This window comes from Chionomys nivalis, chromosome 17 (assembly GCF_950005125.1).
Source record: "Chionomys nivalis chromosome 17, mChiNiv1.1, whole genome shotgun sequence".
Taxonomy (NCBI): Eukaryota; Metazoa; Chordata; class Mammalia; order Rodentia; family Cricetidae; genus Chionomys; species Chionomys nivalis.
The window spans coordinates 46,137,927-46,165,775 of NC_080102.1; the positions used below are offsets into that span (position 1 = coordinate 46,137,927).

General features: G+C 52.2%; 1 protein-coding gene across 4 annotated transcripts; it reads right to left on the bottom strand.

Annotated features, from left to right (window-relative positions):
- Positions 1–39: 39 nt before the first annotated feature.
- On the bottom strand, positions 40–27,789 carry Sbf1 (SET binding factor 1). Of its 4 annotated transcripts, XM_057792785.1 has the most exons (42): positions 27,570–27,789; positions 20,555–20,640; positions 20,119–20,256; positions 19,783–19,941; positions 19,589–19,699; positions 19,242–19,265; positions 18,889–18,994; positions 18,633–18,765; positions 18,429–18,537; positions 18,239–18,352; positions 18,039–18,116; positions 17,573–17,686; positions 17,373–17,501; positions 17,190–17,288; positions 16,908–17,112; positions 16,704–16,816; positions 15,857–16,006; positions 15,459–15,527; positions 15,207–15,368; positions 14,861–15,129; positions 14,594–14,766; positions 14,440–14,513; positions 14,167–14,362; positions 13,838–13,965; positions 13,258–13,436; positions 13,014–13,150; positions 12,662–12,869; positions 12,128–12,324; positions 11,898–12,035; positions 9,126–9,203; positions 8,580–8,761; positions 8,318–8,497; positions 7,535–7,636; positions 7,275–7,460; positions 7,055–7,181; positions 6,844–6,974; positions 6,544–6,774; positions 2,775–2,879; positions 2,461–2,672; positions 1,873–1,960; positions 1,660–1,791; positions 40–1,572 (listed from the first exon to the last, which is right to left on the bottom strand). In XM_057792785.1, exons 1-42 carry the CDS (start codon positions 27,622–27,624, stop codon positions 1,474–1,476), a joined length of 5,706 nt encoding a protein of 1,901 aa, XP_057648768.1. In that variant the 5' UTR covers positions 27,625–27,789; the 3' UTR covers positions 40–1,473. The 4 variants fall into 4 exon arrangements, with proteins under 4 accessions (XP_057648768.1, XP_057648769.1, XP_057648770.1 ...); XM_057792786.1 differs by lacking the exon at positions 19,242–19,265; XM_057792787.1 differs by lacking the exon at positions 9,126–9,203.
- Between the last annotated feature and the right edge of the window lie 60 nt (positions 27,790–27,849).

The following is a 27,849-nucleotide window of genomic DNA, read 5'->3' on the forward strand; positions in this document are numbered from 1 at the left end:
CTCTGCCAGCATTCACCTGTTCAGGTAGTAGGAGTGCCTCAGATGCACCCCCATTTCTGTTTTGAAACCTGAAATGTGCAAAAAAGCAGGGCCTTTCCTCCCCAGAATGTGTCCTACTGATGGATGTCCTGAATCCTGGTCCAACTCAGTTCCAGGGAAGAACTAAGATCATCCCATGCCCAGCTGTGGGGAATAGAAGTAGTGATGATATAGCACCAGAGCTCGTGGGGGCTCAAAGTCACTGGTTGCTTCAACATCCCACCACAGAAGGGTCACGCTTCTGGCATCTTCATTGGGTCTTCCCCCTTTGCACCTGCTGCTTACCCCTCCACCTTACAGACAGGCAGGGTCCAGATCACCAGTTGTTAGCCCTCAACACCAACAGCCATCCTGGGACATTTCTCCAATCTCTGCAGCACCCATACCTCTCTGCCCACCTCCTTCCCCAGCCCTGGCTGCAAGTACATGGTTTTGGTGTCTGGTTTTGGTGGGGGTCACAGGCAAGTAGGAAAGGAGAGTAGTAACAAGCCCAGCAATAAAAATCATCAACACAATGTCCTGAGATGGGATGGTCAGGGACCTCCATGGTAACCCCAGGGGAGGAAGAGGAGTAGGTATGGATGGCATAAGACCCATGATCTGCGACCTATAAATCACTATGGGTGTTGCCTCTTAGCCACATTTCTGCTTTCCTAGCTGCCTTGAAGAACTTTTCTCCCTATGAGCCCATGTTCCTTTCTGTCCAGGGTGTATGGCCTTTGTCCTTAGGCTTCAGAATAGTTTTCCAAAGTCTTTCTCCCTCTACAATACCCCGGAGCCTCCTTGATGTCAACTGACGCTCCAGAGCTGTTTGGGTAGGAAAGGCAGCTTTCTTCTCTGGCATGGAGGCCTGCAGAAATTGGGTGGCCATGCACTAGCAAGGATGTCATGAGGTCCCCTCCTTGCAGCAAAGCTGCTCATGACCACAAGACCTTGGAGGAAGATGGACTCAGATTCCAGAAGAAGCGTACGAGAAAGATGGCAACCCTCTGCCCACTCAGCAACCCTTTGCCCATTCAGAAAACCCCAAGGTTGGGACAGAGGAGCCTCTGTGGGCAGACCCAAGACACACTGGCTGATGCAGGTACAGGAGTGTGTCGTTAGTTCTCTTTATATAGACTCTGGTTCTAGAAACAACAGCACAGCCAGCCGGCCAGGGCCAGCACACTGATGGGCCGGGTGGGGTGGACTATTTACAAGCCCAATGCAGGGCTGTACCATGGCCGCGTCCCTAAACGGCTCAGCCATGACACCACAATAAGTTAGAGCTGGCCAGGTGGGGCGGGGTGGGGGCTGTACACACAAGTGCTGGGGGGCTCAGGGCCTCAAATACTGTCGAGGGCCGGGGCTGTAAACATGGCCGGGGCGGCCCTGCCCACCCCTAGTGGTCTGTAACGACTGGAAGCAGAGCAGCCCGGGCAGGGCCGGGAGGGGTCAGGCATCCGACAGGCAGCTCTGGATCCGGTCCACCCACTGCTGGGCCGAGGGTACATCCTGGGCACAGAAGTTGTAAACGCGACGTGTGGTCTTCACCTGGGAAGAGCAGGTTACTGACTCCACGGACCCTACAACGCCAAGCCCCTTGCCCCAGGTGTTCCCCACCCCCTGGCAGAGGCTCACATCAAAGAAGGCCTTCTCATCAACAGTCTTAGGGGCACCTATGGTGGGTGTGCCAGGTGCCACAGCTTCCACCTCTGCCAGGTCAATGACACCCTTGCATTCTGTGTCCACTCGGTGGTCATAATAACGCAGCTGGGGTGAGGAGTAAGAGGCACAGAGTTAGGACAGGCCTATCTTCCATGGTTTCCCTTGTCCCTGCCACTCATTACTCACCTGGTGCTTGGTCTTGTCTAGGACAAACCAACGGGCCTTCCAGGGCTTCATGAAGGCTCCTTTCTTGTAGAGAGTGCCCTCATAGGACCTGCATTTATATCAGAATCAGGGCTGAATTAACTTAACTCTCAGGTGGAGCACTACCTCTAAAATTTAGATGATGGGTCGGTCCCTCTATAGTCATCATGTGACAGACGCTGGTCCCAAACACCAGAACTTTAAGCAGCCCCATGAGACACATAACACTCCCCATCCCCAAAGAGAAGGAGGAGAAACAGTCAAATCTATGGAGGTAACCAGAGTAAAATGACCCTTCCAGGCTCAGGGTAGAATAGATCTTGCCTGGCCCCAGTTTCATCTGGTGGTCTTACGGGTACCCTTAGCTCCAGCTCAGTCCTGCTATACTCACCAGTTCTACAACCCAAACTTCTGATGCTGACCTCTGCTTAGGCAACTGTCATAGCTTCTACAAGTCCTTCTACCTAAAGAAAATACTAAAGCTCCCCAAAGAACCTAGCCCCACTAGAAAGTCATGCATGGGTCCCAGTCAAGAAGTAGCTATGTGGCAGCAGGAAATGCCTCTCACACCTGTTCTCACTCTCAGCTGTCTGGAATTGGCTGTACAGGGTGCTGGTGCTCCGTCGGGCAGCCTGACGAGAGCTGGATGTGGTTGAGCCGCTACTCTGGTCACTGTCCAGGCTGAGGCTCAGAGTAGAGCCCACAGGTCCCTCCTGTAGATACACACCTAATGACCGGCGGTGGTGGGGCACAGTAGACACCAGTAGTGAGCTAGGGGTACCCTGGAGGAAGCAAGAATGGAGTTTTATCAAGGCTGACCAGCCTCCTGGCAACACACATACTTGGTGTTCCTCGGCCCAGCCTACCATCCCCTCCCCACTCACACGTCCATCTTGCCGGCCCTCAAGGCGCTGCGCAGCCTTTACCCGGTCCCAGGTATCTTTCCAGCGTTCAGGTCGGCCTAGCTCTGTCTCCAACCGCTGCAGCTCCTGGGGAGAATTAGTGAACAAAAAGAACATCCAGGAGCTGGAAAGATAGCTCAGCAGTTTAGAACACTTGTTCTTAGAAAGGAGCCGGGTTTGATGGCCAGTATCTATATGGTGGTCACAACTATCCGTGGTTCCAGGGATCCAGTAGGTAGCTCTAGGAGATTCGACACCCTCTTCTGACCTTTGTAGGTACCAGCATAAGTACGGTACATATACATGCATGCAGGCAAAACAATCATACACATAAGAATTTTTTTTTAATCTAAAAAATATTTTTAAATGAAACAAAGAACAGTAAAAAACTCCAGACTGGGAGGGCACAATGGCTTACCCAGTAAAGGTGTTTGCCACCACGTCTGTCAGCTGAAGTGCAACCTTAGGATGCACATGATGGAATTTGAGAACTGACTCCTGAAAGCTGATGCTGACCTTCTACCCGCCACATACACAGACACACTAAATAAGTAAATGTAAGCCGGGCACTCAGGAGGCAGATACAGGCTAATCTCTGTGAGTTACAGGCCAACCAGGGCTCTACAGCAAGATCCTATCTCAAAAGATAAAAATGGCATTATATAGTTCACAAGGATATGAATAACACTGATTTTAGTGTAAGTAACGCACGCCAGAAAACAATATAATGATATCTTAAAACAGTGTAGTGTGTAGGTTTAATCAGTATTCTCTCAGTGCGGGTGGGGGGTAGAGTGGGAGCTTGAATGTAAGAAGTTGCGACATCTGAATTGTGTCTTTAGAGAAAAGGCCCTTTAAAAACAGCGACATTTGGGCTAAGTGTAGTAGAGTTCAGTGGGAGAGCACTTGCTTCCCACACATAAAGTCCTGGACTCAATATCCAGCACCACTAAATAACTAAAAAGAAGGAGAAAGGAGTGGGAAGCAGGTAGGCAAAACCAGGCATTGTGTTTCTTTCCCATGTAGTTCTAGCTACCTGAGAGGTTAAAATAAAAAGAGGGATCACTTGAGCCCAGGAGTTCAAGGTCAGCCTAGGGAAACACAGCAGTGCCCCCTCTTAAAAACCAATGAGAGTTGAGGTGGTAGTTTACAAATGCAACCCTTAAACTGGAGAGGCTGAAGCAAAAGGATCAGGAAGGAGTTCAAGGCCCTCTTGAGCTACCAGACCTGTCTGAGAGAATAAAATAGTGGAGCACAGCGGCATTGCCTTTAGTCCCGTACCTCATAGCCAGCCTGGAATAAAGTGTGAGCTCCAGGTCAGCTCGGGCTAGAGTGACACCCTGCCTCAAAACCAACAAACACTCTAGATAGATGATCGGTAGATAGATGATAGACAGACGGACAGACGGACAGGCAGGATAAGGTATGTAAACAGCCGTGTATCTTGTATGCACACGGCTCAGAGGCAGAGCACTTCCCATGTACATACAGGGTACTGGGCCTGATTCACTCATCTACAACACCACCAAAAGGAAAGGAGGGGTGGGGGGACATTTTCAGACAAAAATAGAAGTTTGAGGGAATGTATGACCAGCAAATCTTTTTTTTTTTTTTTTTTTTTTTTTTTTGGTTTTTCGAGACAGGGTTTCTCTGTGGTTTTGGAGCCTGTCCTGGAACTAGCTCTTGTAGACCAGGCTGGTCTCGAACTCACAGAGATCCGCCTGCCTCTGCCTCCCGAGTGCTGGGATTAAAGGCGTGCGCCACCACCGCCCGGCAGCAAATCTTTATTACAGGAAATATTATAAGTTTTTAAGACTGAAAGGAACTGGTATTAGACTAGATACAAACAGGAAAAAAAGTGATTGTTAGAAGCTAGACTGGAATATGCCTGCTCTTCCAGCTACTGAGGAGACTGAGGCAGAAGAATCTCAAATTGTAGCCAGCTAGAACAACTTAGAGAGACCTTGTCTCAAAATTAAAAAAAAAAAAAAAAAAAAAAAAAAGACTCAAGTTATAGTTATACCTCAGTTGGTAGAGCACTTGTCTAGCATATATAAGGTTCTGGGTTCAATTCTCAGCACTGGAAAAGAAGAGAGGAGAGGAGAGAAAAGATACTGGGAATGTCAAAAAAAATAGCTTTTCTCTCATTTTAAAAACAAAGTTAACAAAATAAAGTATTATGTGCATTGATGCCATAGAAAAGTTAAGTGGCTGGGAGCTCACCAACTCCAGCTGGGCTGGGAAGGAACAAGCATAGGACCAAACTAGTCCCTCTGAATGTGGTTGACAGCTGTATGGCTGGTGCAGACAGTGGGGCCGCTGACAGTGGCACTGGGAATTGTCTCTACTGCATGTACTGGCTTTTGGGGATCCTATTCTCTTTGGAAGGACACCTTGCTCAGCCTAGATGTAGTAGGGAGGGCCTTGGACCTTCCACAAAGCAAAGTGCCTTACCCTCTCTTAGGATTAGAGGGGGGTGGGATGGGAGGGTGTGTGGAAGGAATGGGAGGAGGGGAGGGAGTGGAAATTTGGATTGGTATTTTAAAAAAAAAATCTAAAAAAAAAGTTAAGTGGTTTCAGTGACAGCAGGTCGAGCTGATTGAGCTGACAACAAAAATAAAGGACTCTGCTGATCTCTGTACTGTCATTCTCTGTACTTTCATTCACAAAACCCTCCCCCTCCCTCCCTCCCCCCTCCCTCCCTCCCTCCCTCCCTCCCTCCATGTCTCTTCCAGTACTAAGCCCTGTGGACTGGGTCCCTCTAAGGTGCTCACATATTCTTGAAGGACACACAGCCAGCACAGAGGAGTGCAAACTCTCTCCTGCTTAGGATCTGAGGCCCACACCCTTCTGACTACTCAGCCCGATGAACCAACGAGGGAGGCCATGCCACAGACAGGCCATGCCACCCCCAACCACCACACACCAACTACTAACAACTCATTTGGCCCCTTTTCCTTTCAAAAGGTCTCTGCCCTTGTTTGATTCTGATTCCTGAGCAGATATGCCCAGAAAAGGTGGCAAGTGGGAGGTGACAGTGACTCTCTAAGGTCCAAGGCTGGAACTCAGATGAGTTGCTACTCACTGACAACTAAGCAAACACAGAATGGTTCCTGGAGAAACCCTGCCCGCACTAATGCCCTGGTGCTGCCTAAGTTACTTAAAGCAAGGTACTAGAGTGTAGATGTGGTCTATACCACAAAGGTCCATGGGAAAGTAAGATTAGTCCCTGGGTAACAGAACAGGAAGTGATGCAATCTTAAGAGATGGGGACTGGTGGAAGGTCTTTGGGTCACATAAAGGACTTGAGAGATTCTGCCATGATGTGACATAGCCCAGAGACTTATCAGAACTGAGTAGTATATGCCCTTGAGCCTCCAAAATTACAAACTAAATAAATTCCTCTACCTTGTAAATTAGCCTATCTCCAGTATTTCCTTACAGTGACCAAAGCTGACTAATACACCAGGTCAAGGGATATGCATATGCCAAGAGCAAAAACCCGGTCCTGGGTCTTGAGAGTATCTGACACATGCTTTCTCACACTGTTATCTGCAAACATCTGTTAGCATGGGACAGAGACCTAGGAACCACAACTACCACAAGTAAGCAAGCAGTTCATATGGTGGCAGAGTCAGAGCCACTCTAGTCCCTAAGGGACATATGCACATATGCACAAACATGGCTCTGGGGTCTGAACAAGTGGAAGGAGGAAAAAGAAAACCAGGCCCTACTCTGGGGCAGCACACACCTCCAGCAGGCGTGAGATGGCATCAGGCTGGACTCGAGGGCGGCTGTCATAGCACGGCCATACCACACGGCGCCTGCTCTGAGGAGCACCTCCATCAGGCCGTTCCTCTTCTGGAGGCTCAGGGGGCCCCTGGGCCAGCTCCCAGTCATACGGGGGGCCCTCAGCCAGCGTCTCCTCAGTGTAGAAATCCCACACTTTCAGATTGGACACGTTGCTGTAGGGTCGCAGCACCTGGGAGCAAGCCTTATGTTAGAAGCTGGGCCATGCAGGAGCTGCTGCCCCAGCTAGGCCCCCATTCACCTCTGTGTCCTCGGGTGCATATGTGTAGTTGTAGAACATGGGAGTCCTCTTGCTCAACCGGTCCACATACTCCCACACAGACCTGCATGCCAGCTGGCCCCTGCGTTCACCTTTCTCCTCATACAGCAGCCCTGCACAAGAGCAGTGCTGAAGTGCTGAGTTTAAGCCCCTCTCAGCCAGGGTTGCCCCAGATTTCCTTCTTCCTACATACCCAGCTCAATACGCTCATAGTCAGAGTCCAACAAGAAGGTCCGAAAACGGCGGGATGCATGGTGGTAACCGAGGAACTTGAGGTAGAACTGACTGAACTCAAACTCCATGGGGAACTGCAAATGGACCTGTATGAAGCAGTGGGTCAGAGGTCAGGTCAGGGAAGCACTGCTCAAGCCTACCCACATGGGAACCTGCCTACCTCAAGCCTCCCTACCCACCTGGTGTACACAGTCTAGGAACTGCAGGAAGACGGGTGTGAAGCCACTGCTCTGCCCAGCTAGGGTGTGGGCCCCACGATGGCTGAAACGATGACCAAAGGAGAGCCACTCCTTTTCCACCAGCAGGCGGAAGCCTTCCAGGGTGCGATAGAAGGGGTCTGAGAGCAACTGCACCAAGGACACCACCTGCGAGCAACACCAGATATCAGAAGGACATCTGAGGACCCTCCCCCACCCCCTTCCCAGCATCTGCCACATACCTGAGTGGTGATGTCCCAGCCATCCTCCAGGCTCACCAGGACAGAGGAGCCTGAGTCTAGCAATTCCACTACCAGCACCGATATCTGCAGCAGCTTGTGTATCTGCAGGGACAAACAACCAACCTTTGGACACTACAGCCAATCAGGCACCAGAGGCTCACAATTCACAGAATCCTTGTAAGGCCAGTAGTAGCTACAGTACTGGATAGACATGACCCGCTCTGCGCGTCTCGGCTCATGCTTGCATTGTTCCCCCAGCCTGCCCACCCCTCCCAGAACCCCAGTGACAAGGAAGACAGATTCACAAGTCCCTGTCCTTGCTGGGTATGGTAGAAGATGCCTATAATCCCAGCACCTACGAGGACTGATTGCCACAGTTCTAGGTCAGCCAGTGCTACATGAGAATAGTCCCTGCCCTTCAGGTGCCCAGAAGTCCCATCCCTCAGTGCTCTAGTTGTCGTAGGGCACCAGTGACACAACACCCATTTCCATTCTCTAAAAAGGACAAAGCAGCAGAGGGCCCTGTCCCACAAGTCGAGTTCCACAATGGACATCAAACCCCCCTGAACACAGCAAACTGGCTCCAACAGACCTTTCACTGTTGGTCTGCCCAATTTCCTATAGGCCCAGACTGTCAGCTGCCTCCCAGACACCATGATACTACAAAGGAAATGCCCATCACCTCCCCCTCCTCCTAGTACCCAACATATCAAATAAGCAAACTCAGACCTAGAGGCAGACCTAGCACTCAGGTGAGTAGAGAGGCAGAGACAGTGCAGAGACCTGAATCAGCCATTCCGAGTCCTCCAGTGAACGCAGAAAGGAGGTTGAGCTGGACTCAACGGCAGGGCAACCAGGTACACAGGCCTTCAGCAATTTCTTGAAGCTGGCTTTTACCTGCCTTGCCTCAAACACCTCAATAGGAACCAGCTCCCACTGTTGCAAGGGATCTGGGCGCACACCCTGGAAGAAGGCCAATGAAAAGCTGTAAGCCAAACCTAGCCCTGGGTTCCCTGCCTAGCCCTGTGCCCCCTATCCCAGTTACCTTGAGCTGAGCTTTGTCACCAATGATGTAGAGGGCTGCCCGCTGTGGTCGCAGGAAGCCAGAATCAGGTGGAGCGCCATTGGTGTGGGGGGTGCTGAGGAGATCTCTGCCAGCTAGCCTAGAGCCCACATCAGCACCAAGCCCACTGCTGCGACCACTGGCTCGGACACTGCTCCATTTACCTGCAAAGGAGATGACAAGTAAGCACTAGATTGAGGTCTGGGCACCACTTACCTGGGGCTGGCTGGGCCTGGCCTCCAGGGAGGGGACTGAGTTTCCAGGCAGGGCAGAGTGGTCAGCAGGCCATGAGAGGGAGCAGGGCTGGAACACACAGATGCTAAGGCACATGGGGTGTGGCCTATGTTAGTGTCTGGAGTGGGCTCAGGTGCTGGGCAAGTGAGTAACTAGGGCTAGGAGGAGGCAGTTGTGCTAGTCTGTCACAAAGGGGGCGTTAGTGCTGGGTGTGGAGGGAGATATTAGTGCCTAAGACATATTCACACTAGGGAGCCATCAGTGCCAGATAAGGGGAGAGCCCCATTACGGTACCTCGGGACGCAGTCCATCTGGAGGCCGAGGCCGCCATAGGGTTGGACAGCGTGGTGACCCTGGCTCGGGGGCTGGGCACTGAGGGCACAGCAGAGAGAAGGCTCAGGTTTGGTCCCAGGCCTAGGTTGCCAGAAGCTCCCACCAAGCCCCACTCCCAGGGGTCAGCAGCAGGATGGGCCCTTGTCTGGTCCAGGCAAGGGTTCTTCCCACCAAGGGTAGCTAGGCATAGAGGGTCTGTGATGTTGGGAAGGGTCAGGCTTCGCAATACAGGGCTCTTCTTCAAACAGCTCCAAGCAACCTTATCTTCAGATTTTTCCTAGACCCTCTTCCTTTAGTTTAAGCCAGGGACTGTTTGATAGACAGTTCCTGACAGAAGTGTTCAGCCTTGCCCCCTCTCAAAAAAAATCACAAGAAGTACCTGAGAGCCTCAGCCTGGAGGAGACCTAGAAGCAACTGGAAGAGGAAGAAAGAAAGGCCAGAGGGCCAGGAGGACAATTTAACCTACAACACGAGCAGTCTGAGTCCTACGACTGCACCAGGCACAGCACAGGCGAGGACAATGTGGCGATGTCTGGGAGGAGCCTGAGTCACACCTCAGGTTTACCTATGTAGAGGCCTCATGCAGGACACAGAAAAAGGTGTGAGGCAAGACAACATTACCCCATCCAATGCGAGGATCACTGTGGCCAAACTCAAGGCGTCTTCCACACCCTGACCTCCCTGACAACCACACACTACAGATGACAATTACCCTGCTTGCACTGCAGACGGCAACAGACTTCTTAAGTTGTGAGCTGGAAATCCACATAGGGTTGAGGGAAGCCAGACTCCTGATCATCACAGGACAGTCAGGGAGGGTGGCCCCACACCCTGAATTTACACCAGAGCTAGCAACAGTAGCACTGGAGAAGGCTAGAGACGTCCAGGGGGACACTTGGGAAGGTACAAGCTGACACTTTCTGAGAGGAAGATGCTGCCTGAAGGTGACACTCAGGATTTCTGGCAGAAAAGCAGACTATAGGACACCTTTAACCACACAGAAACCAGATATTCCCAGGGAACGGCACCACGGGTCAATCTGGCCCGTCCTCAGACTGGTGTCGCCTGGCGAACCATGAGAGCAAACCTGCTGCCCTGTCCTCAGCTCCGGTGGCCAGCAAATGTTAACAAGAGATGAAGACAAACACTGGTGAAAACAGATGAGAAGCACGGGTTCAACAGGGAGTGAAGAAGCCGGGGGCTGAGTGGTTACAGACAGAGTTAAGGGCAGAAAGCTGCAGGCAACGATAGACCTAGCCTGGCTCACACTTTTAATCTCAGCACTTGGGAGGCAGAGGAAAGTGGATCTCTGTGCTCCATGCCAGCCTGGTCTAAAGAGTGAGTTCCAAGACAGCCAGGGCTACACAGAGAAACTCTGTCTCAAAATAACAACAAAAGAACAACAGACCTGGGAAGTCAGCTTATAGGAACCAGACAGACAAGACAGACAGACTTAAGGACCCTGGGCTACAAGATGGCTGTGTTCACGTGACGTGCTACTAGCCTAAAAGCCATCAGAACCACTATGCTTTCAGGAACTAATCCCGGAAAAGAACATGAAGCCCCAAAACTTCAAGGGGGAGGGGGACACAGGGGACTTGAGGTTAAGGCCTGGCATACAGCTACTATCTGTTGTGCATACAAGACGGATTGGGGCAACTCACTCCCAGGTGATACTGTCACATTAGCTTGGTAAGATGGACTCTAGCTTATGGTTCAAGAGCCTGGCAGACCTAGTGCTGAGAGATTTCCAAGCACAAAGACCCAGCTTGACACACATTAGGCTAAGTATGCAAGTTAGTGGCTAGAGTTGTACATCAAAGAATCAACTGCTAAGGACCCCAACATCTACCAGCCAGGCCGTGAGAAGCAGTGTCTATAACCCACAGCTCACACGTCAACCAGCACTGGATGCAGGTGATCTGCCCTCACAGATCAGCATCAAGAGCACACACATGGCGCCACTCTTAGTGCTGGCACCTAACCCACTATGCAAACAGTCCAGCCCAAAGCTAGTGCTGGGCAGCAAGTCCCAGGCAGCAAAAGAAAGGACTCAACTAATAGCCAGAGGCACACACCTGATCTCTGGGCCTCCTTCAGACAACAGACCCAATTCATAATGACAGAAGACACTGCAACACTGCACACAATTATGATGACAGCAGTTCTCAGGCAGGGAACTGTGTGGGTGCCTCACAAGCAGAGGTCAGCATGAGAAGAAGGTTGGCCTGGTACCCCTTTAAGTGCTTTCAGGCTGCCATGGAGGTATATATTGGAGAGGGGATGGCAATGACAGCGAGAGCAGTGCAGACAAGACCCAAAGAGCCAGGACAGAAAAACATGAAGACCAACTAATGGACAGAGGAACAGTTGGAAGGGGACAGGATAGAGGAAGGATAAGAAAATGACTTTAAGGATGTTCCAAGGGCTGTAAGCAGAAGCAAACATAGCAAGGTATGGATGGAGCATCTGTTGGACCTAGAGGCCTCTGGTAGATGTCCTGGTCTAAGGAAGGAGAGGGAATGGACAGGCTTATGGTCAGAGGAGAGAGGGCCTCAGGACACTCACCTGGTCTGACAGTATTCCTGCCCTGTCCCAGAACACGGAGAAGGGTCCCTCTCTTTGTCCCATACCCAACACCCACAATCAAGACAATTCTGCCCCTGCTGGTTAGTCCACCATGAACACTGCACAGCCTCAAAGGCCACCATCCACCCAAAAGCACCCTCTCACCGTGACCACCCATGTGGGTGGAGGAGAAGCTACTAAGTGTGTTTCGTCCTGATGAGTCAGTATAACGAGGCATGGAGCTGACCACAGCCTGCAGGTACTTCTCTTGCTCCAAGCTGCTGGAATCTGTCTGGGCCTGGCCTGAAAAAGGAGGTGAAGCTGCAGCTGCAGCTGAAGGAGATGGAGATGGACAGGCAGGGTAGGCAGACATAGGCAGAACAAAGGAGAAGTACCTGGAGAAGGTGTATTCTGGGCCTTGAAGAGACCAACAACACCCTTGCCATGCAGGCCCCCAGAGCGTAGCAATACAGCCTTGGAGCGCCCACTGCGCCAGCAGACCACAGGGAAGCGGTTTTGGCGGTAGCAGCGGGACACACGCTGCAGGGCATTGTCCTGGATGCTCTGGGGAACAATCAGCAATCCTGGATAGCTGCAGGAGTCGGAGGTATCATGAGGGGTAGTTCTAAGGACCTGCCCCTTTGCCTACCCACAGAGCCTTAAATCTAGTATGTAAGAAGAGTCAACAGGGTAAGCACAATGGAACAGATCCATGGCTCTCAGAATCTGAAGGCCAAAGGCACTTTATACTTATCCGGTGCCTCCAACAAACCTACAGCCCAACCCTCTATCCACCTCCTGCCCATGCTCCTTGTTTCTCCAGGATCCATGGCTAGGACCCATGGCAAGTAGGGAAGAAATCCAAGCACTGCCTACCACCCTAGTCAGTCCTGACAAAATCTTCCTGGCGTGTCCTAGCCAGCCCTCACCTGCGACATATGGCATACATGCGATTAACAGGAGAGATGCGAAAGGGCTCAGACTTGGCCCGGCTCAGGCTGCTGCTCAGGGTACCTAGTCCAAGGCGCTGGTAGTCACGGCAACATGCCCGCTCCACCAGGCTGCTCATGGTCATGCGGTCAGAGGGCTTCAGGGCTGAGGACGGGGTCAGTGTGCTGGGCTCCAGCTCCTCTGACACTACAAACATTATAGTTAGGCATCATCTCTAAAGATCCCCAACCCAGCCTAGCCTCCATGGGACCATCTCTAAAGATCCCCCCCCAAGCCCATCCCAGGCCCCACAGGATCATCTCTGATAGATTTCCCTGACCCTGCTCCCACCTGAGATCTCGTCCTCCTGGTCCTCAGGGGGTGGCTGGCCCCGATTCTCCCAGCCAGGGGGGTTATACTTCTTCCTAGTAACATGCTGCCGCGCAATGGTCTTCTTAGCATTCTTCACCAGGTTCCGAGACAGGGTTCTGGGGTATAAAAGTCCAAGAGCAATGAGAAGGCAGGAAGTCCAGAAGACTATACTAGGTGCACAGCGAGCACCTGGCTGCTCTGGCTCTGGGACCCAACTCCATACCTGAGTGAAGGAGTCTTGTCCTTAGTAACCCGTGGCGGCCGGCCAGGTGTGTGGGCTGAGCCAAGTGTGAATGCAAAGGTACCCCTGATATCTGGTGGGTACCGAAGCTTGTGTAGCTGCTTGCGGAAGAGCTCGGCACTGTCAGATCCCACCTCCTCATCAAAGGCCATTTTCAGCAGCTGGGTCAGACAAATAACCCCTCAGGGCTCTAAGTGGCCATTAGGCTCCTCCCCAATCAGACAGCATTCAGTTCATAGACTCCCTTCTTACGGCACGTACACCACAAAGCAGGCAAACTGTGCCTTTTAAGAAAAGACATCATGTCCATGCAACTCAGGGTCCAATGCATATAAACTGAAAATTTCAGTGGCTACTTGATGAGGTCTCAGCTTAGACAGTTCACGCAAAACTTGGACTCTGCATATTTGTCAGGATAAAGACAAATACGCAGAAGCCACTATTTCAAAAGGTCACATGATACCAAGCTGAGAGCCAATGTGACAGCCCCACATCAACAACCCACTGGCAGGAACCCACTTATAGAGCTCACACTAGCTGCAGGGGACAAAAGTCTACTCACCTGGAATGTGCAGGAACGGAGCTGCAGACCGTCCTGCAGAAGCTGGTCCACAGGGGTCTGGACACTAATGCGCTTCTCCTTGGTCAATGCAGCCACGGGGAAGGAGCGGACTACCACTTGATCCCCCACTTAAACAGGTTAAGCAGTTAGGAGGAGAAAGGAGAAAAAAGGAATACATATCTCAGGGTACCAGATATGGAAGTCTTGGGTGGGTAGGAAAGGAGCACATTGGCCTATCTCCTCCAGGGCTTTGATTCTTTGAGGAAAGGAAAGAGAAAAGGGAGTCTTATGTACTCCAAGAGCTAGGGAGGCACAGAAAAAAGGCTTACCCAGTGGGTCAGTAGGCATCCCTGTGAAGATGACGCGGTATGTGGTAAGGAAGACAGCACCCTCGGCTGGGAGTAGTGCAGGGCCCCCTCCACTGCCTCCTACACCCTCCTCACGCCCGTCTGGCAGCAGGTACACTCGAAGGCCGTCTAAGACACACTCCTCACCAGGCAACAGGCGTGGCCTCAGCAGCTTGGGCTGTTCAGGAAACAGCAGAACTTAGAACATAATCCAGGCCTCAAGTACCCACAGACTGTCAGCCAGCCACTACTCACCTTCTGTATGGGCGGTAACCTCTTGCTCTCTCTGTGTACAGCCTCCAGGGTCTCAATGTGCATCTGGACAATGTCTAGGGAAGAGCAGGTCTCATACCCTGGACCCCTACAATCACCCATCTGAGGAGTACTCCCAAGCACAGTTCCACCATACCTGGTACCATGACATGCAATCCCTTGAGGTGGTCGCTGGTGACCCCACTCTCTGTGCAGACCTTGTCCACAAAGCGGTTGATGAAGCGGACCACAGCCCCAGCTACATCACATGTCTCTGCATCTTCAAAGCCACTCTCTGTGTCATAGCTCTCAGCGACACTGCCCGCCATGCTGGGCCAAGAGGGGGTGTGTGGGCACCAGCACCCCCACAACCCCACCAGAAGCCTTATCCCTGGCCCAGGCCTCACCACTGGCCCCACCCCACCTGTTGGTGACCAGGCTGTTGCTGGCACTCTCCAGGTCTCCCAACCCTGCCCGCTCCCGCAGCAGTCGGCTCTTGCTGCTGTCCAGAGGCAGCAGAAGGTAGCTCATGCGGTTGGCATAGTGGATGGCCTGGCTGAACACAGTGCTTTCCTCCTTCTGTACCAGCTCCTGCTGCTTCTCACGGCTTAGGGTTGGCCACAGGCGCCGCTGCTCTGAAGCCACATCCAGGGCAGATCGCTCATCATCCTGAGACTGTGTTTCCCCAACCTCCTGTCAGGTACCATACGAATAAGCTGGGACCAAAGTATCTGCCCCAACCCAGCCCAGGCCCAAGAAGTCCTGCACACCTGGGAGGGGCTCACACGATCATCAGAAGGCTCCAGGTATAGGGCCCGGATATGGGTCTGCACATCCCCATAGAACATGGCCTCCCAGAACTGTGGTGTGCTCCACACTACATGCTCCTGCACACAGCTGTATGCAAACTGTGTCACTCCTGGGCTCAGCTTCTGCAGAAGTGAAGTTGGAAAAGGTTATGTGCACATAGGCAGGAGTAGACTAGAGAGGAAGCCTAACCCCACCACACTCCCAACACTTACCCGGCAAAAGGCTGTGACCAGTGGCAGCAGTGCAGCTGCAATGCCATGCTCATCCAGGGAAGTACAGTCCTGTGAGCAGAGCCGTGAGTGATAGGGAGCCCCTCTTAGAGAGCACCCACATCAATCCCACCTCTCTGGCCATCACAGACCAGGATTTCCTACCACAGCCACCTGGAACTGTTGCCTCAGGCTTCAAATCAGTTGCAACAAGGACTCCCTTCAGCTCCCATTCTCCATAGACTACTGACCTCCCTCGCATCACACGGGAGACCCCTGCACCCCCTTTTCACTCTCACATCATGATCAGAGTCTCTCATAACTGTCAGAGTCACAGAGCCACCAGAGAACCCATGTCTACCCACAATATGACATCACTGGTAGATGAAGGTCAGCCTCACCTGCAGGCAGCAATTCATCATGCGGACGACAAAGTCAAACTGCTGATGGTCTAGAACTGCACGGTTCTGCTGTACATGCAGGTGAAGCTCATGGGCGAGGCAGCGACGGGCAGCTCGCCCCTTCAGGGCCCTGAGTACAGCTGGAAGCAACTGGAAGCAGAGATAGGGGAAATGGAGAAGAGAAGGCAGTACCCAGCGTCAAAGTAGAGGCAGCCAAGCCCAAGTTTCAAGCACAGAAAAGACTGAAAGCCAGTGTAAGTCAGGTGTGCTCAGGTTCTGGTTTTCACGACTAGTGCAGGCTAAATTGTCCAGCAGACCCAGGAGCTCCACAGAGACAGTTCATGAGGACAGAGACAGAAGGTGTTCATGGTGCTGGCTCCTAAGCAAGTGTGCACTGGAGGGAGGCCCCACAGGAACACCACACAACTCTTAGTAAAACCCCAGACGTGTTCGTGAATACAATAAGGGCAGATGGGAGGCAAAAAAATTATTAAAGCAACCAAGTCAAGCATGGTCGCTTATGCCTATAATCTCAGCATGGAAGAGGCCGAGACAGAGGAAGAGCAAAGCCAACCGTGCTTATATATTGAATTCCAGGTCAACCTGGGCTACAAAGATCCTATCTGAAAAACTCCTCCCCTAAACAAACACCCCAAAACCCCATGGCATGTACAGGTCTACACTGTATAAAAAGCATACATATACTGCTGTCCACTCAGATGTAGAAGCATCCTCCTATCCACCCAGCCACTGCACAGGCTCAGCCTTTACCACACTAGAAGGAAGAACTGAGTCTCCTAAGAGTCTTCCCAAGCCCAGATTAGAGGTTCCATCTGACAAGCCTTACCTTCTTTGCTTCAAGCATTTTCCCTTCAAACACATAGGAGATGCAATTCCGCACTACCTCCAGGCGACGCGCACTGTTGATATGAGGCCCACTGCATCGCTCTAGTATGGCCGCTAAAGAGACAGGACATGCTTACATGCTTACTTTAACTCTTGGCCTTGTACTCATCCTAAACCAGCTTGTCTTCCCCTTCAAGTTACATACTCATGGGAGGTCCTGAAGGCACTGTGGTCCTCCTCTCAGCTTTGACAGCTGGGGGTGCACCCTGCATCTTGGCTGCAGCCTGGTCCACAATCCACTGAACTGTGCCCTCATCGAGCCGGGGGAATGGCCGGTGGGTCCGTCGCAGGTGACTGGCCTCACCTGGCCTCTGCACTTTGTGCATTGCCACAGCTGGGTATGGGTTTTCCTGAGGGAACATAGGCAGGCATTGGCTACTGGGCCAGGGCCAAAGAGACAGCATGCCCTCCATGTCACCCACCATACATTCTTATAAAGTTGCTCCGCTAGTTCCTGGACATGACGCAGGACACGGTGGGGATGGTTCTCATCTGCACGCATCCGTGCTACCTCATGAGCCACCAGCTAAGGGGGAAGGAGGCAAGATGATGAGGGTCAGTTGAGTGGGTTGGGGGAGGGACAAGTGCACAGGCAGGGCCAGAGCTGTACCTCATCAAACAGGTCCGTGGAACGGTAAGGGACCCCTCGCTCTGATACGAAGCCTGCAAAGGCCATGCCCTCCAACACCTTCATCAGGAAATCGTCCTCCACCAGCCCACGCTGGCCTAAGAACGCTGCCTGGAGAATACCAACAAGTCAGCTCCTCACAGACTCATGGAGCCAGCTCAAATCCCAGCCCCACAGCCTACCTTATGGAAGCGAATGACGGGTTCTGGGTGGATGCGCACAATATGCAGGCACCAGCGGTAACCTTGCAGGAGCTGAGCAAAAAGTCGCAAAAAGACAGCACGAAGCTCCTTGTCCTGAAAGAACGAGTCAACGCAAGTGAGCATCAAGTCCGTTAAAGGATCCTGGAGTACTTCTCTCCACACCCATTCATAGCCAGACACAGGGTTTCCCAGACACCTCTGCTGCCCCCTTTTGCCTCTCCCTACAGTGCTCCTTAGCCAAGTGAGTCCTACAAGTACTGAACAAACAGCTCTTGTCTACGGCTGACTTGGGCACAATCACCACACCTAACTATCTGTGTATCTCCTTCCTGCCCAGGCTAAAGAACCCCAAGGTCAGCTTGGAAGGAGGCTGAGTGTCTGAGCACCATCAGCCTGGCCATTAAAGGCACTGGAATCTCTTCACCAAAACAGTAGTGACCCCCACCTGCATCTTCAGAGAGGAAGCAGATGTTGTAGGGGGTGGGAAGGCAAGGTCAGCCAACTCCAGCTCTGGATCCAGGACCTGTGGAAGCAGAGAGGAGCAGGGACAACTGTATGGTGACCTTAGGCTCTGGGTTCCCTGGTTGTCAGGTGATGGCTCCCACAAGACCAAGGCACCAGCCCCACCCTGGCCCCAACCCTCACCATGCTCAGAACATTGTGGGTCTGGCTTTGTAGTGGCTCTGGCAGGGGTGGAATGTGCACACACTCAGGGACAGTCACCGTCCCTCCATCAAGATCAGCAATAATCACGTCCAGCTGTGCACCAAAGGAAGCAGGTGGTGAGAGAGCAGCAAGCCTAGGCAGTGATGCCAACACAAGGCCCAGGCCTTACCAGCTCCTGAGTCTCTGCCTGGAAGGCTGCATTGACCCCGATAATGAAAGGCGTGGGTGTGCTAAGGACTTCCAGCAGCTGCGCCGGCAGGATGGGCACATAAGTGAAGCTGCAACAGGCCCAGAAGACACTGTCAGCTCCAGAGAATACAGGGTAGACCGAGGATCAGGGGAGGCCAGGAGGAAGGGCTAGGCAGAAAAGTACCTGTATCTGAGAGGGAATAGCAGTGCCAAGAGGCCCCTGCAAGCATCTGCAAGACGTTGGTAGCTCCTGGATAAGAAGAGGACTTTGTGCTCAGTAAGGGCAGCACAGAACAAAGACAGCACATTGGTGATGCCTGAAGAAAGAAGACAAGCTTGGTGAGGGCCTGTGTTCCTACTCCAGTACACAGGGAGCACCCTCACCTCTGAGCAGCAGTCCCAAAACAGGAAACTGGGAGTGGGATAAGAGGCAGTCTCACCCAGCTGGCGGAAGAGTAGGGCCACACTACAGCGGCTGACAGGCAGGGAGTCCACCAGTGGAGTCTGAATGACCTGCCGGTCACCAGCCCCCAAAGAGATGGTTCTCTGCAGAAAAAAAAATGACCAGAGCTTAGAGCATGGTCAGTCTTGTGTCAAATCTGAGTGCTTGGCCCCAGGTAAGCTGACAAATCTTGAGATGGGACTGGCTTAGACGTCTGGAGGGAAAGGTCACACCCTGCCTCTGTTGGCTGAGCATAGCTGCAGAGAAAACTCAAGGTAAGGGGGGGTGGGGTCTGCCTCTGATCTGAGTGGGGCAGGGCCTGAGTGGGCAGAAGAAACAAAGAATTCATACCGCTCCTTCCTCAACAGAGTCCAGCTGCACAGGACAGACAGACAGAGAGACACCATTAGACACAGGGCACAGAGTACGAAACAGATACATGGACAACAGCATCCAGAGACAGGCATACACCCAATGATGAAGAGAACAGAGAGTGAAAAGGCAAGCCCAAATAAGTAGACAGGGCTAAAAAGAGATGACAAAGGATGGCACCAAAAGCGGAAGGGAGTATCTAAGGCCTTGGGTTATGTGTACTCGGCCAGTCAGACTGAGTGCACAACAGGTTCCCCACCACACCCCTTCTGCCTCCTATGGCTGTACCAGGAGGGCCTGTGGCCATCCAGCTGTCTAAGACCTACCTGAGATCCCCCAGCTAAAGGGACGGTACATGTGAGCAAGTTCCCAATCACGTTCTCGAGGCACACATTCAGGCCCTCCACATGGATAGCATAGATGAGACCAAGGCTATTCTGCAACAACCAGATAGGGAACAGTGGTACAGCTGACAGGGCTACCCCACGCACTGCCTTGCTGCTATGGTGGCCCTCCTCACCCTGAACACTTCTGTATGGTCCAGTCGAGACACCAGCACCAGAGTCTTTGGAGCAAAAAGCTGGCCAGGCTGGACTGGTGCTGTGGACGACAGCCGTGCCTGGCCTCCTTCATCTGCCTCTTCCTCCTTCTCTGTGGCATCTTCAGTGCACACCACTTCCTGCAGACAGAAACCCATTCTCCTGGCTCTCATCAGAGTCATTCCATGAGCCCAAGTGGAAGACAGAAGTGACTCAGACCCAGCCTTCCCCAACAGGAACATACCCCCAGAGGTAGAGCAAGCTGGCCATGGCTCAAGGCTCAGCTTCACATGTTGCACACCAGAGCTTACGCTGACCTGTGTGGACTCCACTGGCTCCCAGAAGGTCAAGCAGGCGCAGTAGTGCCTCTCAGAGTTGATGTCAGTAAGGACAGCCACAAAAAAAGTTGGTGGATTCCTCTCGGGACATAGCTGCCACCCACTGGGCTGGCAAAACTGCAGGGAGGGATCAGCAGTCAGTGCCTGCACCCATCCCTGCAGTCAGAATTAGCCCCCTTTCCCCACCACCTGCCCCCAAGCATTTGCTGCCAGGGCCTGGAGTTGCAGGGCACAGAAGCACCTTTTTATTACCCAGGGAATACCTTAACCTCCTAGCCCTCTTGAAGGATTCTGGCCTCACTATCTAGGGTGAAGCTTACAAGGGACACAGTGACATGAGCAAGACACCCTACCTGTGAGGCCAGCTACCCCAACAGTAGACCTGATAACCCTTATGCTATGCCTCCACACTCACCAGCTCAATGCCCTGGGGGAAAGGGTTGTCCTCCCAGTCCTTCTCCGGGAAGCGCTGTAGGATCTGGCCCTGGCCTTCCCCACTCCCTGAGAACAAGAGCAGGTGGTCAGAGCACCTTCCCACTTCCCACTCCCCATCCCTCATACTATCAAGACTGGCCCAGGATGCAAATAGTTCCTTCTCTTTTGGCAACAGACAAGCCTAGGTTCCCAGATCTACCATTTCTCTAAACAAACTTCTGCGCAGATAGACCATTGGATAACTACAGACCTCAAGGCCACCATAAGAAAAATAGAGAAGCCCCTAGATCCCTCCTCCTACCTACAGTCCAGCCTAACCTTTCATTGTATAGGATCCTCTCAGGGAGGAGCATAGTACTTCCAGTTAATTCAACATCTTCCCTGACTGTCAACCTGCAGCTTTAGCCCTCAGCCCCTGCCAGACAGTGAGCACCACGCAGACAGTGAATACACACTGGGTACTTTGGTGATCCCTGTCACCTGTCTGCTCTGGGCCCACGCTCATGCCTGTTATCTGTGTGCAATTCAAGCCTCAGCTTCTCTTATGCTAGGGGTGGAAACACCAACCATGGCTCCAAATTGCTACCTATGCACAGTACCTTAGAGACAGTTCCTCCTAGAGCACAAGTCTCGGAATCCTAGAGTTTAGCAGGTACCTGCCCTTTTGAACACGGGTGTTCCCAGGCTCCCTCTGTCTGTACCAAGAAGGGATGTACTTCTAACTACAGCATATGTAGGTGGAGTGAAGGTTCTTGCCTGGCCTCACCCCTATACCACCAAATCAGGAGGCAAAGTGATGGTAACAATGATGACACATGACGACTTCATTTGAAGATGGAATACAGTATGGCAGTGGTTCTCAACCTTCCTAATGCTGCAACTCTTTAATACATTATAGTGACCCTCCAACCATAAAATTATTTCATTGCTACTTCATAACTGTAACTTTGCTACTGTTACAAATCATAATGTAAGTATCTGATATGCAGGATATCTGACATGTGGTCCCCAAAGGGGTCACAACCTACAAGTTGAGAACCTCAGTATGGAAAGAAAGTCAAGCCTCCTCACTTTTGCCTCTTACATATACAACCTCAAGATCCCCAGGGCATAGTGTTCTCCCACCCTCCCAGCATTCAGGAGGCAGACACAGGCAGATCTCTGAGTTTAAGGCCAGCCTGGTCAACATATATAGTTCCAGGACAGCCAAGGCTATACCAAGAAACCCTGTCGGAAAAAAAAAAAAAAAAAAAAAAAAGAAGGAAAGAAAAGAAAAAAAAAAGAAAAGAAGAAAAGAAGTTTTCTCATGGATCCTCCCCACTTCAGCCTAAGACCTAGAAAACGTTAATGTGCAATAGGCCTGCTAGGATATGACCTCACAACCACCAATCCTGGTCCACTTGGACAGTTGTGCTGAACCCCTAAGTCCAACAACAGTACACAATCCCCAGGTCCCCTAAAAGCAAAAGAGCTGCAACCACAGGAGAACACCCATCCCTCTAGAATCATGGAGAAAATATCAAGGATGTGACTACTACGAAGGTCGCTGCTAAGCTGGAGGTGGTGGGGTGCAGGGGCCGATTATGACTCACAAAACCTCAGCTTCCTGCTCCCCTCCTCCCACCACCAACACCCTGCAGGCGACAGGCAACAGACAAGGAAGGGACAGGTGTCTGCTGGTGTCATGCCTACCTACACACACCCACGCACCTGTCCACCAAGACAAAACCCCCCAGGGGGTCCCTCAGGTCCAACCCTCAACAAGCCTGGGCAGTGTATGCACAAAGACATGCACGCGTGTGTACACACACACACACAAGCACACGCATGCATGCATGCACACACACAAACTACTCCCCCAGCCGTGGCTCCTCCCCCCACCCACTCAGGCAAGAGCCTCCTTGTGCTCGGCCCTAAACCACCATCTGGGCCCAGCCCTGGCTGGCACCCAGGGCTCACCCAGTTCTTGCCACGAGGCAGCAGGCGGAGGAAGGAAGGGAGGTGTGCAGACAGGGAAAGCAACCTCTGCTCTGCAGCCTTCCCTCAAGGCCAGAAAGGCTAGTAGCCTTCTGAGGGTTGTTTTTAGCAGCCTCCCCTCCCAGGGGAACGGGTAGAGAGGATGGTCAGCATCCATTATCAGCATCCCTCATCCTGTGAAAGGTTCATTTTCACTTCCTACTAGCCTTCAAGTCTTCTGGGGGCTCTACACTCTAAAGAACTCCTTTCCTGAGACTTCCGACTGCCTCATAAAGGTGGATGGGTAGACAGCCGAGGGCATCCCTCTTGAGCACCTTCTCTGTACCTTCAACAACCCAGGATCAGACCTTCAGGTTTCAGTCTGGTGTCTCCTCCTCTAAGAAGCTTGCTCTCCATTCTCTACCTACATCTGGGGCCTGAAGCAGGACCCTCAAGTTTTCCATCAAAAAGTATAACCCCGTCTCCAGGAAACTGGTATACTTGTCAGTAGCCTGACCAGACAACAAGTTCCTGTGCATGGCACAGACTACAGCCTAATTAGGGCTTATTGAATGCATGCAGTCAGCTACATGACCATCCTTCCCCACACCCAACCCAACTCAAACCTCACAAACAAACAGGTTCCTCAGTCAGAAGTGCAGAACAACTTCCGGAGCCCTAAGGCACAGCAGGCCCTCCCAATAAGACCATGAAGAAACCTTGTAACTCTCTCCTCTGGCTTCTCTAAGACCCCAGACTGCTAGCTTGCATTTCAGTGAGGGGTTTTGCCATGTTCCCTCTATGTCAGTCATCCACTAAAACCTTTTGGCAACTAGAGGAACCTGAAATGGCTATACCTGACCCACCAAAGTACTGCCCGCCTTGGGTAGAGAAGAAAATGAACACCCTGCCTCCATGTCCCAACAGAGCTAGGACTAACTCCAACAGCACAACCATACACTGTAAAGCATTGCTTTTTGGGGAGCATATAGGGGAGAGACACCAATGTCCACTGAAGCAGGAATGGGAAGTCCCTGGCCCACTCTTGATCCCACAGGCTAGGTAGGCCCATACTAGGAAAACACACTGGGATCCCTATACTCAAAGAACCGCAGCAAGAGCGTCCTCCAGAAACCAGGCTCATGCAGACTGGGGGCCTGAGTGGCAGGCTGGGAGGCGGAACACAGACCATGCATTCTGTCATCGGCTGGCAGCACCCCATTACCAGTGCCAGGCTCCGATGCCTGGAGGGCTAGCCGTAGATAGTGTGGACTGTGGGAAGGCCACAAAAGAATGGCAGCTTCCCTTGACTGATCCACCACATTACATGCTGGACAGCACCAGGTAGCTAGCTGCTGCATCTAGGGAGCCCAGCTATAGGAAAAGGGAGGGAACAAAAGAGTATTACCTTCCTGCTTTTCTAACTATCAGACCTCAATAGGAAGACAATGCCCCAGGCAAACCGCAGCAGAGGACACGTGCAGAGGGAGCCTACAGCTTTTTCAGTTTTTCTCTCCAACTGTCCCCAGTCAATAAACAGAAGCTTTAATCCAAAACCTTGGACCCTTAAGCTCCCAGGGTGGGGGACTGGGAGGGAACTGCAGCCATCCCAAACAGCTCCAACCTGCTCTAGAGGGAGGGCAGGGCCATGGGTGGGGACAATAGATGGGGCCCAAGAATGTGGCTACCTCATTACAATCAGGGCTGAAGGAGGCCAGGTCATGGAACAGAAGTAGTTTTCTTGGGTGATGGAGATCTAGCTCTTTCCTCCCCAGCAGTAGCAGGAGGGTACTTGCCAGGTTTGGCCAGGTAAAGTGTCTCATACTGAGCACTAGCCAAGCGTCACACAATTAACTGACCACTTTTGGAAGCTGAGAAAGGGGGTCTCAAGTTAAGCTGTCTGATCTTTATGCTAAGGAAGGTGTCTAGTTCAGTGACAAGACAAGGCATACACAGGGTGCACCGTGACTCACCTGGTGAGGGGCCTATGCTGTACCAGCTGGCATCCTCTAAATTTTATAGTATAAAGCGAAAAGGTCACACACAGTCCAGTCATTTACCGTCTGTAATCTTGCCTACTTTCCCCGAGAGGTCACCAACTGTAACCATTAGCAACCATGATGCTACCTCAGGTAGGACTCTGGACTCAACCAGCAGCTTTAAAAAGGTATCCAGTACCCAGGTCCTACACCAAGCAGCTCCAAAGTTCTCCTTCAGAAAAAAAATAAGGTATCGTCTCACTCATACTCCTCAACCTAAAGGACCCTGCATGCCCGCCCCAGTGTCCTTGGGCAACTAGTACAGCGGGTCCTTCATCTTCTTCAGAGGCACTATCTAGCAATGTCCACACATCTGCTACCCAGAGTCTAGGTAGACTAAACTGTTTCCTTGGCCTGTCCTATGCTGTAGCATCACATGTGGGCGCTCCTGACAGCCTTGTATTAGCTTAGATTAGTGGGAATCACCCCATCTCAAGAAGAGGAAACTGAGGCAGAGAGAGCACGTGACGGGCAACAGAGTGACAACTAATGCAGCAGGCTTTCTTCTGACACACCAACCAGCTCCCAAATCATGACACCAAGATCTCTTATTAGTTATGAATGCTCGGCCTTATCGTAGGCTCTTTTAACTTAAATTAGCCTGTTCGTCTACACTTTGCCTCGGTGCTTTTTACCTTTCTTTCATTTTGTATGTCCTACTTCATGTCTGGCTGGCAGATGCCTGGTTGGCTGCTCCTGCCCACTTCCCCCAGATTCCTCCTCCTATTTACTTTCTCTGCCCACCAGCCCCACATATCCCTACTGCCTAGCTACTGGCCATTCAGCTTTTTATTAGGCCAATCAGGTGCCTTAGGCAGGCAAAGCAACACATCTTTACATCATTAAACAAATGCAACATAAACAAATATAGCATATCTTTACATAGTTAAACAATATTCTGCTACATAAACAAACGCAACACATCTTTACATTGCTAAAGGAATATTCCACAGCAAACTAATTTTCAGTGTGCGCCTCAGCTTTGAGTCTTTAGCTCCCAATACACATAACTCTTGTCTTCAGCCCACACCCAGGGACCCAATTCTGGAATGGTTCCTCAAAGAAATGCCTAAAGGCTCAGTGGTTACCAGTGACAAGTCAACTCTGACCCTAGAAGGCAATGCTTAGAGGGCTCCATGGCCTTCTGTTTCCACAGTGATGGGTAATTTGAGAATGACTCTTTCAAACCATTCAGGAAAAGTAGACACCTTTGGACTGAGCCTTCTATTCTGTCCTGCTCAGAGGACAGAAGTACCTATCTCATGTGTGGCTCTATGAGTAAGCCCACATGTTCACAGAAAGTGTCTCATGGAGATCACCTGTACCTCCTTATATCACCCTTAACTTTCATCCCACCACCACACTTATCTGACCTGGTCTCTGGTTGCAGTCCCTGCCTCGTGGGACATTTTTCACACTGCTCTCACTACCACCGAAGTCCATTTTGTTCCTCCAGCCTAGGCCCACATACAGCACTAGACCCTCAAGAGTAAAGCAGCCCTCGGCGAGCTTTGGTTCCCTGTTCTCCAGCAGCACGGGGGAAGCCTCGCTGACCTTCACATGTGCCTTGGAACACAGGCTCTCCCTCTGTGAGCCAGTACAACACTGGTGGCAAGCCTCCTGCTCAAAGAGGAAGGGGGATGAAGACAGTGTGGTCTCTGCTTTTGAGAACTCCCTCTCTGGAGGGAAGACATCTGCTCATGACTGAGTGCCAAATGAGATATACTGGAATACATGAGAACAGAGAGAAATGGGTGCTCAGCGAGAGAGTCCTGAAAAGGGCCTGGAGACAGAGATGATAGTGGTGAAGAGGTTTTCCAGTGGGTGTAGGGTCCAGCATGTGGACATTAAACAGAGGAACTGTCCTAGTGAGGACTTAGCAAGAAGAAAGGCAAAGAGGAAAGTTTAGGTCCTAAATGGTGATAGTGACAGCTGGACTGAGAAGCGGCAGGATAACTGCGTGGAAGAGATAATTGGAACATGGTAGGAGGCATGACCTCTAGGAATTCAGGGCTGCCTAGTCTGGCCACACAGCTGTCCCTAAGATACTACCCCTCCGCAGGTGGAATCGGACTGCCAGAGTGCAAATCCCCAGCCTCGGTCCCAGAACCACACTCGACTTCTCTGTGCCCGATTCTCTCTAAAGACAGGGGCAGCAGCAAAGCAACTTCAGTGGGCTATTGGGAGGAATGAGATCATACACACAAAGGGTTGTGCAGGGCCTGGCACACTGAGAACTCTAGCCAACACCCCAACACTGTTGTCTCCATGGCTGTTGCTGATGTCACTGTCAGGCTCCGTTTTCTCCTACCCCCTGGGCTGAAGGGCTCTCAGACACAGGTGCTAACCCCAGATCAGGGCCTCCTAGGCATGAGCACCAATCACCACACTGATCCCCCACTGAGGGCCTGGCTTGCAGGCTTGGACGGCAGGGCGAGCACCGGGAATGCTCTTCTCCAAGTCTGACACTTTCTTCTGAAGTCCAACTCAATACCACCTATCCATTCGGGCAGTTTCTGAACCCTTCCCCCTCCACTGCCCCCCATCAAGCGTGCTTCAGGTTTCAAAACTAGCACAGGATCAGAGAAGCTGGAAAACCAATGTTCCGCCCCCCTCTCTGAAATTCCCAGACACAGCCACCGGCAGTCGGCCAAGGCGGGGTGCGCCCATCCCACCCAACTTGCAATCGGGGAGACTGAACTACAGCAGGGCCCTCCCACCTCCCACGCCCGGGCCACACGCCCCTGCTCACCTAGGCAGACCGACACAGGTGCCCAAGTGTGGGAGGACGGCTCTTACACAAACCAAACAGTCCGGGGTCCTCGCGGGTTACCCCGGACGTCACGGTGGCCAATAACCTCTGAGACCTCTTTTCGCAGGCCGGGAGAGCTCGGCCCCAAGTCCTAACCCTGCTTCCGGAGGGGTCTTTTCAGCCTCGAGCCCTCAGACCCTGTCCCAAAGCCCCCAGCTCGTCCCTAGGCGCTCAGCCTCGGCACTCACCGCGCGGGTGCGGCCCGAACGCCACCAGCACGAAGTAGTCCGCGAGCCGCGCCATGGCAAGGGGCGCAGGCGGGCTCCACGGCTCGAGGATTCGATGGCGGCGCGCTCATGGCCCGGCGCTGGCCCTAAGCTGTACACTTGGGACGCCCCCGGCCCGCTTCTCTGCAGCGCCGCTGGCCAGGGCTCCAGCCGCCATCTTCCCAGCCAGCCGGCCCGCCCGGGCGCTCGGTGCGCCTGCGCAGTTCTGCCCCTCCCGTGTAGGCGGGGCCTTGTAAAACAC

What these genes read in the sequence shown, in the direction of transcription:
- Sbf1 (XM_057792785.1), bottom strand. Translation starts at nt 27,624, where the DNA reads ATGGCGCGGCTCGCGGACTACTTCGTGCTGGTGGCGTTCGGGCCGCAC. An exon ending in AGGCAGAGACTCAGGAGCTG is followed by an intron (nt 18,353 to 18,428) that starts GTAAGGCCTGGG and finishes TTTGGTGCACAG; the next exon opens with CTGGACGTGATTATTGCTGA. An exon ending in CCATCTCACGCCTGCTGGAG is followed by an intron (nt 2,880 to 6,543) that starts GTGTGTGCTGCC and finishes AATTCTCCCCAG; the next exon opens with GAGCTGCAGCGGTTGGAGAC.